The sequence below is a fragment of the Aythya ferina genome (assembly GCF_964211825.1).
Source record: "Aythya ferina genome assembly, chromosome: 8".
Lineage (NCBI taxonomy): Eukaryota > Metazoa > Chordata > Aves > Anseriformes > Anatidae > Aythya > Aythya ferina.
The window spans coordinates 6859061-6873365 of NC_140304.1; the positions used below are offsets into that span (position 1 = coordinate 6859061).

The window sequence follows — 14305 nt, forward strand, 5'->3', positions numbered from 1 at the left end:
TTCTCTGAATCAGAATTGAAGAACAAAGCCCTAAATATAAATCCATATAGGCAGAAATCTGACTACCAACATTTGACAAAAGTTATTTTTCACAATGTGAAATATCAATGGTCTACTACATAGCAATTTTTTTTTTCTTTTACTATTGTTTACGTATCATTTAATAGATAAGGCAATTCTATTGGTTATGACCTCCCCAGGTTAAAAGTTATTCGGAATCACCCAGAAGTATAGGAACAGAGTTCACTGGTTCTGTCCTGAGTAGTTTGGAGAAGATCATCCTCACTGAAGCCAGGAAAATACAATTGTGTCTTAATTCATGTTACAGACCAAGCTGTTACAACTACATTTATTAATTTAATATAGCCATAAAGAAAAAATAAAATCAAACAAAAAAAATCAAACATCTACAACAATTGAAGACAGCTGATGCTTCCCTGTTATTGTTCTATTAATACCCTGAATATTCTTCTATTTTGCTCTATTTTCAATCCAATAATCTATAATCCAATAACATCAGTAGTATGCAGGATTCCAGTATAAAAAAAAAAAAAAAAAGAAAATGAGACATTTTCGTACATCTATCTTTAAAGTAAGTAAACCTTCCAGCATTTTTAATTCTCCTTTATAGTGCTCAACTAAAAATAAATTTAATTAACAGTAGTGATATGTATTATGTGATACTCAATTTCTATCAGGGTAACTGATGTTGCCGTCAATAGATTATACTTGTCCTCTGTACATAAAAACTACCCTCAAATGACTTGAGAGGTAATCAGGATGCTTAGGTGTGGTTCTGTTTTGCAGAGCAATTTCTCTCCCCTATAAATCTACTACCTGTAACTGAGTTTTGCCAATACAAATTCGAGTTCTGCCATGCCAGAGAAGCAATGAGTGAAAATACATAGGACTTTGCCATTTATGTGTCAAACACTCTCCTTATCTCCAATAATTTCAATAGAAGGATTGCTACCTATGTCCTGGTCTTGCAGATTTACTCACTACAAGTTTTACTCTAAGCTGCAACATTCAAGCTTTACACAATATAGGTACTGCTGGTACTTCAAAAGTAAGAACAGCTGTATTAGATATTTATTTTGGTTAAAACAAATCAGATTTTCCTTGTTCAAGAAAAAAAGGAAGTTACAAAAGCAAAATATCAACACATTTGTTATCTGGGACTAATGACTATTTGGTAAACCATACAGTACCTGCCAAAATAAGCTATGTGCATCGCCAGTAATAAGTTCAATAGTGTCCCCAATCTGGATATGCAACGGTGGACCATCTTGTGGCGCTGGTTGTGGTATTCCATTGTAGTTTCGAATTACTTGCATTTTTGGTAAACCTGAAACAAAAATAAACAAACAAAAAACAAATATATTTTAGTTAGCAACAATTTATGAAGTACGAAGATCATAAAAGCATCCAAAAGATAATAGGTATCTGACTATGGCACAAAGGCAGACTATTTCTTTCACCTGATTATTACCTCATGAAAGTATACGATCACATACCACCTCACTTTTTTATTTAAAAATTGTTAAAAAAAAAAAAAAAAAAGAAGGGCAAGAAAAAAAGTAATTTGTCCTTCCTTCTTCTTAGGGCAAAGTTTGTTTCATTTTCACGAAGACTCTTCCTAGAAGAGCCTCCTCCTCCATTGCTTTCCCTCCTCTTCCTTTTATAAGTGCAGAGATCCCTGGATCTATGTAAGGTTCAAATCTCAATGTTATCTCTGTAATTTTCAGCAAAGAATTGTGATGAACAGGTATTAAAAACACCAATATGGACAATTTCATAGCTTTTAGATCAATATTACCGAAGAGCCCACTGCTCTAGTGAACATGTTCAAGAGAATAAGGCTGACATTCCTTCATTTTTTGACAATATTTTGGGTTACATGTAGTGAAGCTTAGATCAATTTCATGTTTCATTTTCAAGACAAGAACTCTGGTTGCACACTACTACTTCTAAATGAATACCAGCTGCATTTAGACAGCTGAACCACATTTATTTCTGTATTTAAAGGGTGCACATCCATAACAAAGGTTTCATATCCACTCCTAGAGAAACAAAATATTTCACTCAAAGATTATTCTCACTACCTCTATAATTAAGTCATTGTTTCTGACTTAGTTCAAGAGCCCTCCCCAGTAGATATGAAATAAGGGGGAGGGAGAATTCAGCAGGAAGAGAATATTGTGGGTACTCTAACTCCATGTTCTTATAACTATAACTGCACTTTTACAAAAATACTTAAAGCATTATGGACAGCTAGTGTATTGCAGTGAAACACTGTCCTGTGATATTACACGAATACTTGAAATCAAGTGAAGAAGTGCCAGCTCCATAAGAAACATAGCGAAGACTTAAAAGATGTTATGATAGCATTTTTTCCAGTCTTTATATTACCAAGGAAAGCATCATTTCAGTTGAACAGGTCTACTGTTGATCACTCTCCCTCTACCTTTAAATTATACTTTGTGTAATAATTTCCTTCCAAATTGAATTTTCAAGATTACTATAATTAAGTGGGCATATCCATTTATAATCTTAACCTCAAGCTTTCTTAGTTAAGAAAGATTGTGTAAGAATGTATACTAATAGTACAAATAAGAGTGAAGGCACACAAAGTCAAGGTCACTGGGCAGCCCTGTTTAAACAGTTTCTTATTGGAAAGTAATGCAATCAGGGTCACCTGGGTTTGACTTTCAACATCAAGTCCAGCCACCAACCTGACCTACCACGTCCCATCACTAAACCATGTCCCTTAGTGCCACACACACATCTCTAAAATACCTCCGTGGACAGTGACTCCCTCACTTCTCTGGGCAGCCCATCCCAGCCATGACCACCCTTCTCCAAGAGGATTTCTTCCTCATGTTCAATCTAAACCTCTCCTGTTGCAACTTGAGACCCAAAACAGAACACAATCTCCACCTGTGGTCTCACCAGTGCTGCAATCAAGAGGATCATCACCTCCCAAGGTCCTGTTGGCCACGCTATTCCTGATGCAGGCCAGGATGCCATAGGTGTGTTGGCCACCTGGGCACACTGCTGGCTTACGCTCAGTTGGCTGTCAACCAGCTCCCCCAGGTCCTTTTCTGCTGGGCAACTTTCCAGCCACTCTTCCCCAAGCCTGTACCACTGCATGGGGTTACGACCCAAAAGCAGAACTGGCACTTCACCTTCTCGAGTGTGATGTGGTTGGACTCAGCCCATTGATCCCACCTATCCAGATCCCTCCGCAAAGCCTCGAGCAGATCGACAATCCCACCCCACGTGGTGCTGCCCACAAACACACCGAGGGCCCACTCCAGAGATCCAGCCAGTTCTTCACCCAGCAAACTGGTCACCTGTGCAAGCTACAAGCAGACAATTTCCCCAGAAAAAATACCATGGAAAAGCGTGAAATGCTCTACTAAAACCCATTTAAACAACCTCCCCTTCCCTCATCTACGAAGCAGGTCGTCCTGTCATAGGAGACCAAGTTAGTGACTAACTGCTAACAGAAAGGATTGGTCCGTCTGGAAAAGACCTAATTGTGCTGCAAGATCATTACTGCAATTCAGGTGGCAAGAAGCACAATTATTTGTCATCTCTTGCGTGATCTCCTCTAAATTGTATGAAACATGAAAGAAATCACGTTCAATAATTACTACTCTGTAGTTAAGAATAAATAATACTCCCAAAGTGCTGATGAAACATTAAGCGAAATAATACCAGTTCCTACATTACTCAACCCAAATTACATCATAACTTTTACTATTTCTTCAGGTTACTGGCATACCCAAAATGGGCACCTAATTACCACCAGGCCATTATTCTACTTAGGTAAATACCAGGCCTTGCTTTATTTCTCAGCTTAACGCTGTCACGCTTTGCAATTCTGACCGAGCATCAAGGAACACTGCACCTATTGTGTGGCAAACGAAAGCAACGCTGCATGCAAGCAGCGACTCAAAGCTGACAACTTCATCCTAATGCAGGAAAACTCCCTCATCACAATACAGATGATAGCTCTGCATACATGATTAGCTGCGAGCGTGCCCTCATCTTACAGACAGACATGGAAGTCTAACCAAACCTACCAAAGCATTATTTGCTTTATGAAACGCTGTATCAGGTGATTTAGTTTATCACATTCCTAATGTACAGAAACAGCATACGTAAAACGCCACCTTTGTATTAATCTCAGGTGAGAATGAAGAAATTCTCATACATTTTTCAGTGCAAATCCTGTTGTTTGCAGTGGTTTATTTTCCTTTAAGACAATACATTTCTGAAATTAAGTTAATCATAAATGCGTAAAATTACTTGTAATTTTTATTTACCGGTATTTCACTGGTAATTATGATTTTTGGCATCTCTGAAAACCAGGCCAATAGAATTTGGAAAAATGCAAGGTGTGAACTAGCAGAAGTATTTAAGATATAATGAAGAATTAATCATGTTCGAATATACTATGCCTAGAATACTTGCATATAATTCAATATGCTTAATTCTGTGAAATCCTACAGCAATGTTAATTACCGTACAGAGAGGTGTGATGGATCTAATCCCATCCATTCTTACCAGAGCAACCAGCTCATTCAATTTTATCTGTTTAGCAAGCTTATCCTAAAACTAATTTGTTTGTTGCTGCTGTTCATTTCAAAACTTCCATTTCAGCACTTTCTGCCGTCCGACATAAATCAGTTCATGGCCAACTTAGATCCATTTCACCTAGTGGGTACAGGCTGAATACTTCTTTTCCCTGTCTACATTTGTTACAGACAGCAATCACACCCCTGCTAACTTTCATTCTGCTAGTCTAAATGAGCCAGGTTTCTAGCCTCCTCTCGTAACAGATCAATTCCTCTGAGCCTCTATATCAAGTGTTTGACTGAAGCTCAGACAAAATCAAGATAGACAAAAAAAATATTCTGGAGGTTATTTTCTTAATTTGCACATGGATTCATCACAAATATACTTGTTAACAAACCTGAGTACCTGCTGGAAAACAACACAGACGGGAAAAAGTGGCATGTTACAGAACTGCTTTGAGTGTAACCACAAATTTATCACAAATATCACAAATAAACGAAGACTAGAATGTAAAATGCAATTAACATTAGAGACTGCCATCATGATGTACATAGCTGCAGTATCAAGTGTATCTGACAACTCCAGAAAACTTCTGGAAAAATATCTGGCAAAAAGTTATTTTTTTTTCACGATTATGTTTAAAAGCAGATAACATTCCAACCAAAATCTCATTGATTTCCACGACGTCACATTTCCACATAACTGAAAGCTTCTGTCAGGAAGCTTCCTGCCTAATTTTAAGATGCTAAACCAGCTTTGCAGTTTCTGACCTTCAAATCAAGGAGCAAACTGGCCCAGTTATTCTATAAATAAATTCCTAAATCTTGCTTCACTTGAAAAGCAGAAAAACCTCAAGATTCCTAGAAAAGTCTTCATAGCCAAGCTGTGGGTCACAGATCTAAGCAAACTGATTATCTGAAGCAAACCTTGTGAGAAAAGCAGAAAGCATGCTAGAGTAGGAGTTAAATAAGTACTAGTTTAGCTGCATTATAGAAAAATAACACCTTTCATAAAACACACCACACCTTTGAGTGTTTTAATCTTACAGCTACGGGTTGGGGTTGGAAGGGACCTCACAGGAGAGGTGCCCCAGCCCTCTCATCATCCTCATGGCCTCCGCTGGATGAGCTCACTGTAACGGGCCCACATCCTTGTGCTGGGGACCCCGGAGCTGAACACTGGGCTCCAGGTGGGGTCTCACGAGAGCAGAGCAGAGCGAGACAATCCCCACGCTCACCCTGCTGGCCACGCTGCTCTGGATGCAGCCCAGGATGCAGGTGGCTTTCTGGGCTGCAAGCACCCATAGCCGGCTCACGGTGTGCTTCTCATCAACCAGCACCTCCGAGACCTCCCCTCAGAGCTGCTCAGTCCATGCTCCTCCCAGCCTGGATTTGTGTTTGGGATTGCCCCAAGTGGAGGACTTGCACTTGGCCTTGTTGAAGTTCAGGAGGTTGGCACAGGCCCACCGCTCAAGCCTGTGCAGGTCCCTCTGGATGGCACCCAGAGTCACGGAAGGTTACATTTCAGAACTGGAGCAGCACAGAGTAAGTTAGGATACCCATTATGTATGTGCTCATCGTTTCATATAAACTACTTACATCCCTTACAGCAGCTCTCCATTTATGACAGGCACTGAATGACCCTCAGAGTTTCGTGCAGATTTCAAAACGCTTTTTTTTTTTTTTTTTTTTTTTTAACCAACAACATGCATAATGTATGCCCTACAATAACCTCTATCTGTCAGAATTGATGCCAGCATCTGTTATTTCCAAACAATGCAGAACGTGGTTTCTACTTTGGGCAGGAATCATTTTAATATACAGAATAATGACAGAGGATGGGAGACCAGGATACAAGGGTGAATTGGTGGATACACTATGTACTGGGAGCATAAAGGCATAAAGCAGCTTTATCTGCACCGAACATGCACTCCGAGTTAACGTGAGTCTTGAAGGAAGAAAGACTTGGTTTTTCTCTAGGAAAAATGCATCCCAGTTCCCAAGTATTTATAAGCTGATCCAAAAGCCACTAACATAATTGAAGGAAGCCTCCTGACTTCAAGAAGCTTTGAATTTGAAAGAATTTCAGACCATCTGCCAGGGCCACGTCTTGATGTCTGCAGAACCTCAACACAAAGAGAGCTGCCTTTCTTACAGGAAATGACATGAAGTCTCACTGATTCTGTTCTTTCTTTCCCCAAAAGAGCATGCTAGGTGTCTATTTGGAAACTCGGAACTTGTTCCAAACCTTTGTTACTTATTTTTATAGCTGGAAAAAAAAAAAAAAAAAAAAAAAAGAAAAGAAAAACAGGCAGTGCATCAAGGACAAGGAGCAGACTGACATCCTGTGATTGATAAGCCTCCCATAGCAAAGACAAGAAGAAATACTGTCTCAGTTCTCAGAGCAGACACATCTCCAGCCACCTTCACCCTTCAACAAGGAAATAAGGGCAAAGCAACTCATGGCAGCACCTCGTTGTGTCATCAGATTAAATATCTGAACAGTGACCCACAGTGTAGCAAATGTATTAACAGCACAAACCGAAGACTGACAGGCAAAGTAAACCCCACATTTAAGTAAAAGCAAAGGAATCCAAAATTAGCATTTATACTGCAGTCAGTCAAGTTAGGCTGTGAAGATTTCAGATCAAGCATAACTGCAGATAATAAAGTAATAAGGAGCTTAAAAAATCACTTAGAGAGGAAAATAGATGGGTTCTTAGGGACAGGAGTGTGAAGAGCAGGTGGACAGAGTTAGACTTACACACTGAGCATCCATGACAATTTGTTGATTTTATACACATACAAAAAAACAAACCTTTACTATCTTTCTTGGCAACATCTTGGTTCAACACTACTATTATGAAAAGCTAATTAGAGAGATGTTCTACTCTGAGCATGGAGTACATAAAAACAAAGTCCTCTGTACGTTCTTCAAATCAGCCCTTCTAGCTTTGGGTCAATCATTGCTTCAAATCCCTGTTCCTAATGACTGCCTTGCAGAATTAAAAGCATTTTTCTCTTGCATTTTATCAAGAGAACTGCTTCTTAATTCCTTATCAGTGGCATCTACTTCTGCAACCGGGGAAGTCAACAGCATTATACAGCTACTGCCAAAGGGAAAAGCTTTCCAGAAAGACTTCGTAGCTGGGGAGAAGACCCAAGTACAGCAACACCACCACGCAGCTTGCAGGACTGTCTGCTGAAGACATGAAAGACAATAGCTGCAGTTGGTTTTTTTGTTTGTTTGTTTGTTTGCTTTTTTACTTTTAGGCTGAGTGACTTCTGCCCAGTTACAGAACTGGCAGAACATGGAACATGCCAGCGCAGTCTTTAAAGTGCCCTTTTCAGAGAGGCAATAATTTAAATAATTACTGTTGGACAAAATTAATTCAGTGAATAAGTACACAGACATACCTCAAAAGATAATTTAATTGAACTTATTATTCTCCCCATCTTAAGTCATTATTTTTGAATGTCATCATAATTAAAGTTCTAATTTTAGATGTTGCACATAAATCTTACATCCAGGCAAGATGACTGAAACGTTGGGGGTACCCAAGACAGCTTTTAATGTTTCACTTCTGCTTGTCTTCTGAGTACAAGTTTGTCTTTGAGTAACATTCAGTACAGACTCCGTGTTTTTTACATGACTAACCACAAACAATGGTTTTGCTGTTTCACTCAAATTTAAAACAGAAGACTTCAGAAGGCTGATTCTTAAAAAATTCATGGTTGCCATGAGCCTTGCTCAACTGTTTAAATTTCTGCTTATGCAGCCCAGCCAGAACTCCCTTCCACAGAGAACTCCCTAGCAGAGATGGAGGAAATCTTCACTGCCTCATGATTCAGATGACGAATTTGTAACACACTCCAAACCACGTTCATATTTCTCTTTCACTTCAAGACAGGAGATTTAGGAGATAGGACTGCCATCCCACAGGACAAACAGAACTACCAAAGAGATCAAAGCTCTCTAACCTGGTCTCAACAAATTTTCTTCCTCAGCTCAAGATTTCTCTCCAGTCCTTTACTGCTCATCAAATCTCCTTTCCTGTAATTATTCAAAGACTTTTTCCACCATTCCTCTTTAACGCTGTGTATGTAAGCTGTATTCTTGGCAAAGACCTCTGCAAAAATGGTCAACCATCAATTAAAATGATGCTGTGTGGGAGGAAAAAATCTGTCTGCTAACAGTCTGATCAACAACTTGTTATCAGAAACAGAAAAATACTACAGCTTCGGAAGTCCTTTTGCTTCTTTGGGTTTTGTAGACCTGAGCAGCAGCAAGAATTCTCCTGGTAAGCAGCTGTAGCTCCATTTCCAGAGAAAACCCACACAAAACTTGGAGTTACACTGCAGATCATAGCAAGATTTCCCTCCATGGAAAAGGAATGAGGCTAGCTGTGTTATTCAAGTTACATGATTGAATTATTGAAACTGTGCAACTTGTAAAAAAAAAAAAAAAAAAAAAAAAAAAAAATCTGTGTAGAAGTATTTAAGATTGAAGTAGTTTGGTTTAAGAACAATGCACAGAGACATCTTCCCTCGCTCTGAACAACAGCGCTAGTTAGCTAGTGGTTTTGGTAGTGGGTTTTTTTCAGCAAAGATATTTAAGGATAGCTCTTTTTAATGCTGACACTGAGAGCAGCATTAGGAACATCAGCAGCACGGGTGCATTGACATTCACTGCAATGGATACTCCTCCCTCAGTAGGGGCTGCCAAGTCCAGGCTGAACTTAATGCTTTGCTTCGCCTTATTCCTTGACAGACACGCACACTTAGGTCTCGTACATCCCTGTGTAACTGCAGCAATGAAGAATCCCATTTTCAAACATCACCAGTACACGAGACCTCTCCACTAAACTCCAGTTGTACTTCAAGCTTGACACTGAAAACTTCAGTGCACTGCTCTGGAAGACCTGGTTGTGCCCTTCACAGCTTATTATTTATACCCAGAAATTTGCATTTACTATTTAAAACTTTGATGCCTGCAGTTTATCCTTTCCAAAAAGACAGTTTTGAAAAGACTGCACTGAAAGAAAGGGGCAGAGAGCTAGGAAGGTCACTAACTTTACAAGGGTCACAATCATGTTTATTTTGTGATAAACTGGACTGAAAACTACTTTTCTTTCACTGAAACACTTTTCTGTTTCATGGCATGCCTTCTTTCAAACAAATGTTTTGTATAATCTCTCCTGTTTTTTTCAAAAACTTCTGCAGGCAACTGGTCCTTACTTCCAGTGATGTAAGCAGGTATCTTTGGCAGAGTAAGGGATTTTGGAATTGTCTAGACTGAAAACTATCCCAGCACTCTGAACAAGCATTAGAAATGCCCTAGTGTTAAAATATTGTTATGTGAATCAACAAAGAATAATCAGGTTTCAAAAATACACTGGTTTTGCTTCTGTTGACAAATAAATGACATTTTATTTTAATGTAATCTACTGAGTGAATCGGGAATATGAATTTTAAAAATAATACTGCTTCAAAATTAAGAATCCTCGTTATTTTCTTAAAAACTGAGCAAACCAGAGTTTTATCATATGAATTTAAAATAGTGGTAAGTAAGGTGCTGCTTTATATAAAGGTACAAGGTATGAAGATTAGCCATAGTTAACTACCATGTCTTTTAATGTGGTCCCAAAGACAGGTAGGGCATTCTAAAAGGTGTATTTGTTCCAACAAGTTTATGCCCTGAGGAGCGAACAACTTTCACTGGGCAGATACTACAGACGAGCTATGAAGGTGTGCCCGGGCAGAAGGAGACTGTGTGCAGCAAAAGCCTCTGAAAAAAATGGACAAATCTTGGAAAAAAAAATAGTAATAATCCATGACTTTGGAGAAATAATTACCTCAAGCTGATTTTTCATACTGTCTTCTGCAGGCCCACAGATAATCCTGTGGCAAGGAGTCAGAAGAAAAAGGCTGGAGAACAAGAGCCAACTTTGCAAGCTAAATTTAACACTGTGAAACGTCCTGAACCTTGAACAGGACTTCAGCATTTTCTGTTGAGTAAGCTGTAGCACGTTCAGTGACTAATTTTGAACAAAAGTTGGTGAGCTTAGTAACAACAGAAAATTGTGCTTTCTAAAAAATATATGCACTGCAGTAACAGTACGATAGTCCAGTCTCTCTTGCAGTGTACCTGAAAGCACAGCATGACGGGAGGCAACCCTACCTCTCAACAAGTCTAATCAGCACAAATGGAATTAGTCATCCTGCTGACTGTGCTATCTGTACACTTAAGTAATCTGTGGACAGCAAGGTGGTAACTGTACATATTATAATCCATAAAAAGGCAGACTTGAGCCAGCTAGCATCTTTTGCAGGTCTCAAATAGAACTTAAAAATATGCATTACGGGAAATGTGCTGAGATTTTATTCATCAGACGCTGCAAAAACAGAAATTATCTTTCACATTTCTTTTGTGCTCTGTATTGACTAATAGCATCTGACTCTAAGATAAAAGACCTTCCTCTCCGTTTCTGCTAATTACAAGAAACAAACTCTCTGGCAAAAGAGTTGCTTTAACTGATTACATAAGACGAGCAGGAAGTGGCAGATGCCTGACAAAGCAGGCAGGTTCCAGCAAATGACGGATTAAGCTCGCTTGCACGCACCCTCTTCATAATGCTGCGTAATCCTTCAGCATTCCAAGTTAAACACTCTTCTGGTCTTCCTCCTCAAGCAATATTTATTCTTTTTAGCCCCTACCCTTCTTGTGACAGGTATTTTTCACTTCTTAATCGGCAGCTCTTACCCTACATACAAAAAAAACCTCAGCACAGAATAAAGATTCTTTGCATGGAAACTTCTATATAGACGAGCACTGTCAAGAATTACGATTTCACTGTTACCACACTGTAGATGAAATTGTTTATCCCCGGTACGTACTTGTGATTTCATTTTTATCCTGCATACTTTGCACATTTGAAGCACCGGCAGCCTGTGCAAGTAACTTGGAAGAAGTGCAAAGGGCACGGTGTTTTGTGATATGCCCAGCTTCTCCGTGCGTTTGTAGTATCCCTGGCCTCATTCAGTCGACATACCTGTACACAAACTCAGGCCATGTTTCAAGTATCCAATGAATGTAACAAACTCTGTACATACATGCATGCCCTACATATTATTTCATCTCACTCTCTTCATTTATAAAGTACCCTCTCTCTTCTGGCATGACTGGCATATCACAGTCTACACCCAACTCTGATGCCCTAATTTCTGCCAACTCCCTCCCTTTTTAACAAAGAAAACTATTTGCAATTTCAGTACAAATGAAAAAATTGTTTAAAAAATAGCTTGATTTTCTGTTATCATTTACGTACTTTACTTGAACATGGATCACACGATAAATAAACAAGCAGTAAAAGGGTGTTCCCCATAAAGATATAAACCCAAGTGTACAATAAAGTCACAAAAGTGATCAACGGTCACTTTTTTGTTGAAATAAATTGTTATTGCTAAATTATCACAGGCAGAGATCGGAATCACATCTAGTCCTCTGTCTAGATGTCAGTCTTGCCATAGCAATCAGGCTACATCTTAAGACTTTTTGGCCTCTTTCCTTCCCAATTCCTACTTAAGAATATAAAATAAAACACATGTATACCCCTCATATACATCTTTCCATGAGTGAGAGACCTCCTGTGCTCTATTTGCAGCGTGAACATGGATTGTGTGCTCCAGCAAATGCTGGGAAATTTGTTAGGACACAAATTGTGCCACAAAGCAGCAAAGGACGAGAGTTAATGTTCCACAGAAGCCAGTGTGAACCGTTTCTGCTGTACCCCGCTCCCGAAATGTGCAGCCACAGGACTGCACTGCTTCAGCAACCCGATCTCAGAGGAAATCACTTATCATGCCCTCGTCACCATCACCTCCTCTCATGACCAGGTTTTCATCAACTTTCTGAAGCTACTTAGTCCTATAACCAGACAACCATCATAGTTTAAAAAAATAGAGTGAGGGAATACCCAGGTGGGGAAGGAAGACCACACCTTGTGGCAGCAGCCTGTAGTTACATCGAAGAACCACCAGAGATCAAACTGACATCAGCAGAGCTCATGGAGTTGGTTCTTCCTCCCAATAATCATGCTCTGACAATGAATGCCCTTTATGCATTTAAATCCCAGCATCAGCACTTTGAGCTTAGTTGCTCACTCAGTATTTCTCAGATGCCTGAGCCATGTGCAGAGCTACGTACAGCTACGTATGTCAATGCATCAGAAACAGAGAGCTAACAAAAGCAGCGTAAAACACCCAAGAGCAGTCAGATTTAAATCTCCGTAATTCTTTTACTCATCCTTTTGAGTCTCTCCCCATTTATCCTCTTCTCTCCGTGATCAAGAAAAAAAAAAAAAAAAAAAAAAAAGGTGCAAACTATAAGGCAAATTGTAGGATCTTACAGGAGAAAAAAATAAACTGTAGAAGATTTAGTGGCATTATGCAAATTTCACTCTACTAAAATTACCAGTGATACTTGCAAGACAACTGCTATTGCCAGAGATGACCCGTTACTCTGGAAGAAAAGCTGGGATCCACATCTGCACCTTTTGTTACTGTTTCATAATTCATACGATTTGCTGCTGTCAAAACCAATTAAGGGGAAAAAAAATCCAAGAAGAGTAAACATGCTGCTTACCATGTGAACTAAAAGACAGAGCTTCATGTTCTCTCCTCTCCCCACATCTGCCACTCCAAGTGAGTTGGTTAAAGAATAACCTCTAAGGTTATGAACCAGGGCAGTTTTCAAGGTACCAGATAATAAAGTTACTATTTAATTCCCTGTTACGCACTATAGATTAAGAAATGCAAGCTATGAATAGTGCAAGACTGAACAAGTCTTCTGTTTATTTGCAGGTCAGCAAGAGCAGTAAAGAGAGCTGAACTCAAGTACTTTCTTCGAATTCCTTATAAAGTTACTTTACCTTTTTTTTCCTGGATGAACAACATCAAAGAATTAAAACAAGAGAGTTGAACTAATTGATTCCACTAAAAAAAAAAAAATCAGATCACTTTTCTACTGTCACTACTAGGAATGACTCTTCAGTGCTAAACGAATTCAAATATGAAATTGCTGAATTGTTAATCATGATCTGTAACCTATTTCTTAAAACAGCCTCAGTACCAGAGACATAAATGACTTTGAGTGTGAAAGCAGTGCTTTACAGCAATTCAGTTGATATCAGTAGATGCCCTCATATGAATATCTCATGTTTGTACCAGGCAGCCTGGTAAAGTCTACTACTAAACCACAATTTGCAAATATATAGATAAGCGTAGATAACTAACGCAACAAATAAAACAATGAAGAAAAACGGGGCACATACTTTAGAAGCAGACAACAAACATGAGCATCAAGGTGATAGATACGCTAACAGATCGGCAAAGCACTTTTAACAGGATTCACTATCAGACTCTCCTCCGGTTTTCATCATGAGACAGTTCCCACAGAAAAAGAAGCAGCAAAAGCATAGGATGTAGAAGATTGTAGTGTTTGTTTTTTTTTCTGAAATACATTTCCAAGAAGGTCTTCCCCTTATAAATACTTGGTTTTTATTGTTCAAAAAAATGATAAGCAGTATTGAAATTGAGTAAATAGAGGGTTAATAAGGCTTGCAGAAGATACAAAGTTGTTTCTTTGAGAAGAACACTACTTAGAAAGAAATGGAGATTTCATGAACTGAAGTGTCTGTACAATAGGATGCATGCAGTTT

General features: G+C 39.0%; 1 protein-coding gene across 3 annotated transcripts in view; it reads right to left on the reverse strand.

Annotated features, from left to right (window-relative positions):
- The window catches only part of VAV3 (vav guanine nucleotide exchange factor 3), a 162470-nt gene that overhangs the window by 31113 nt on the left and 117052 nt on the right, over positions 1–14305 (reverse strand). For all 3 annotated transcript variants that reach the window (XM_084527441.1, XM_084527440.1, XM_084527442.1), the window contains exon 20: positions 1212–1348. In XM_084527441.1, the coding sequence (XP_084383567.1) occupies positions 1212–1348 (137 nt within the window). The remainder of the gene's footprint in view (positions 1–1211; positions 1349–14305) is intronic.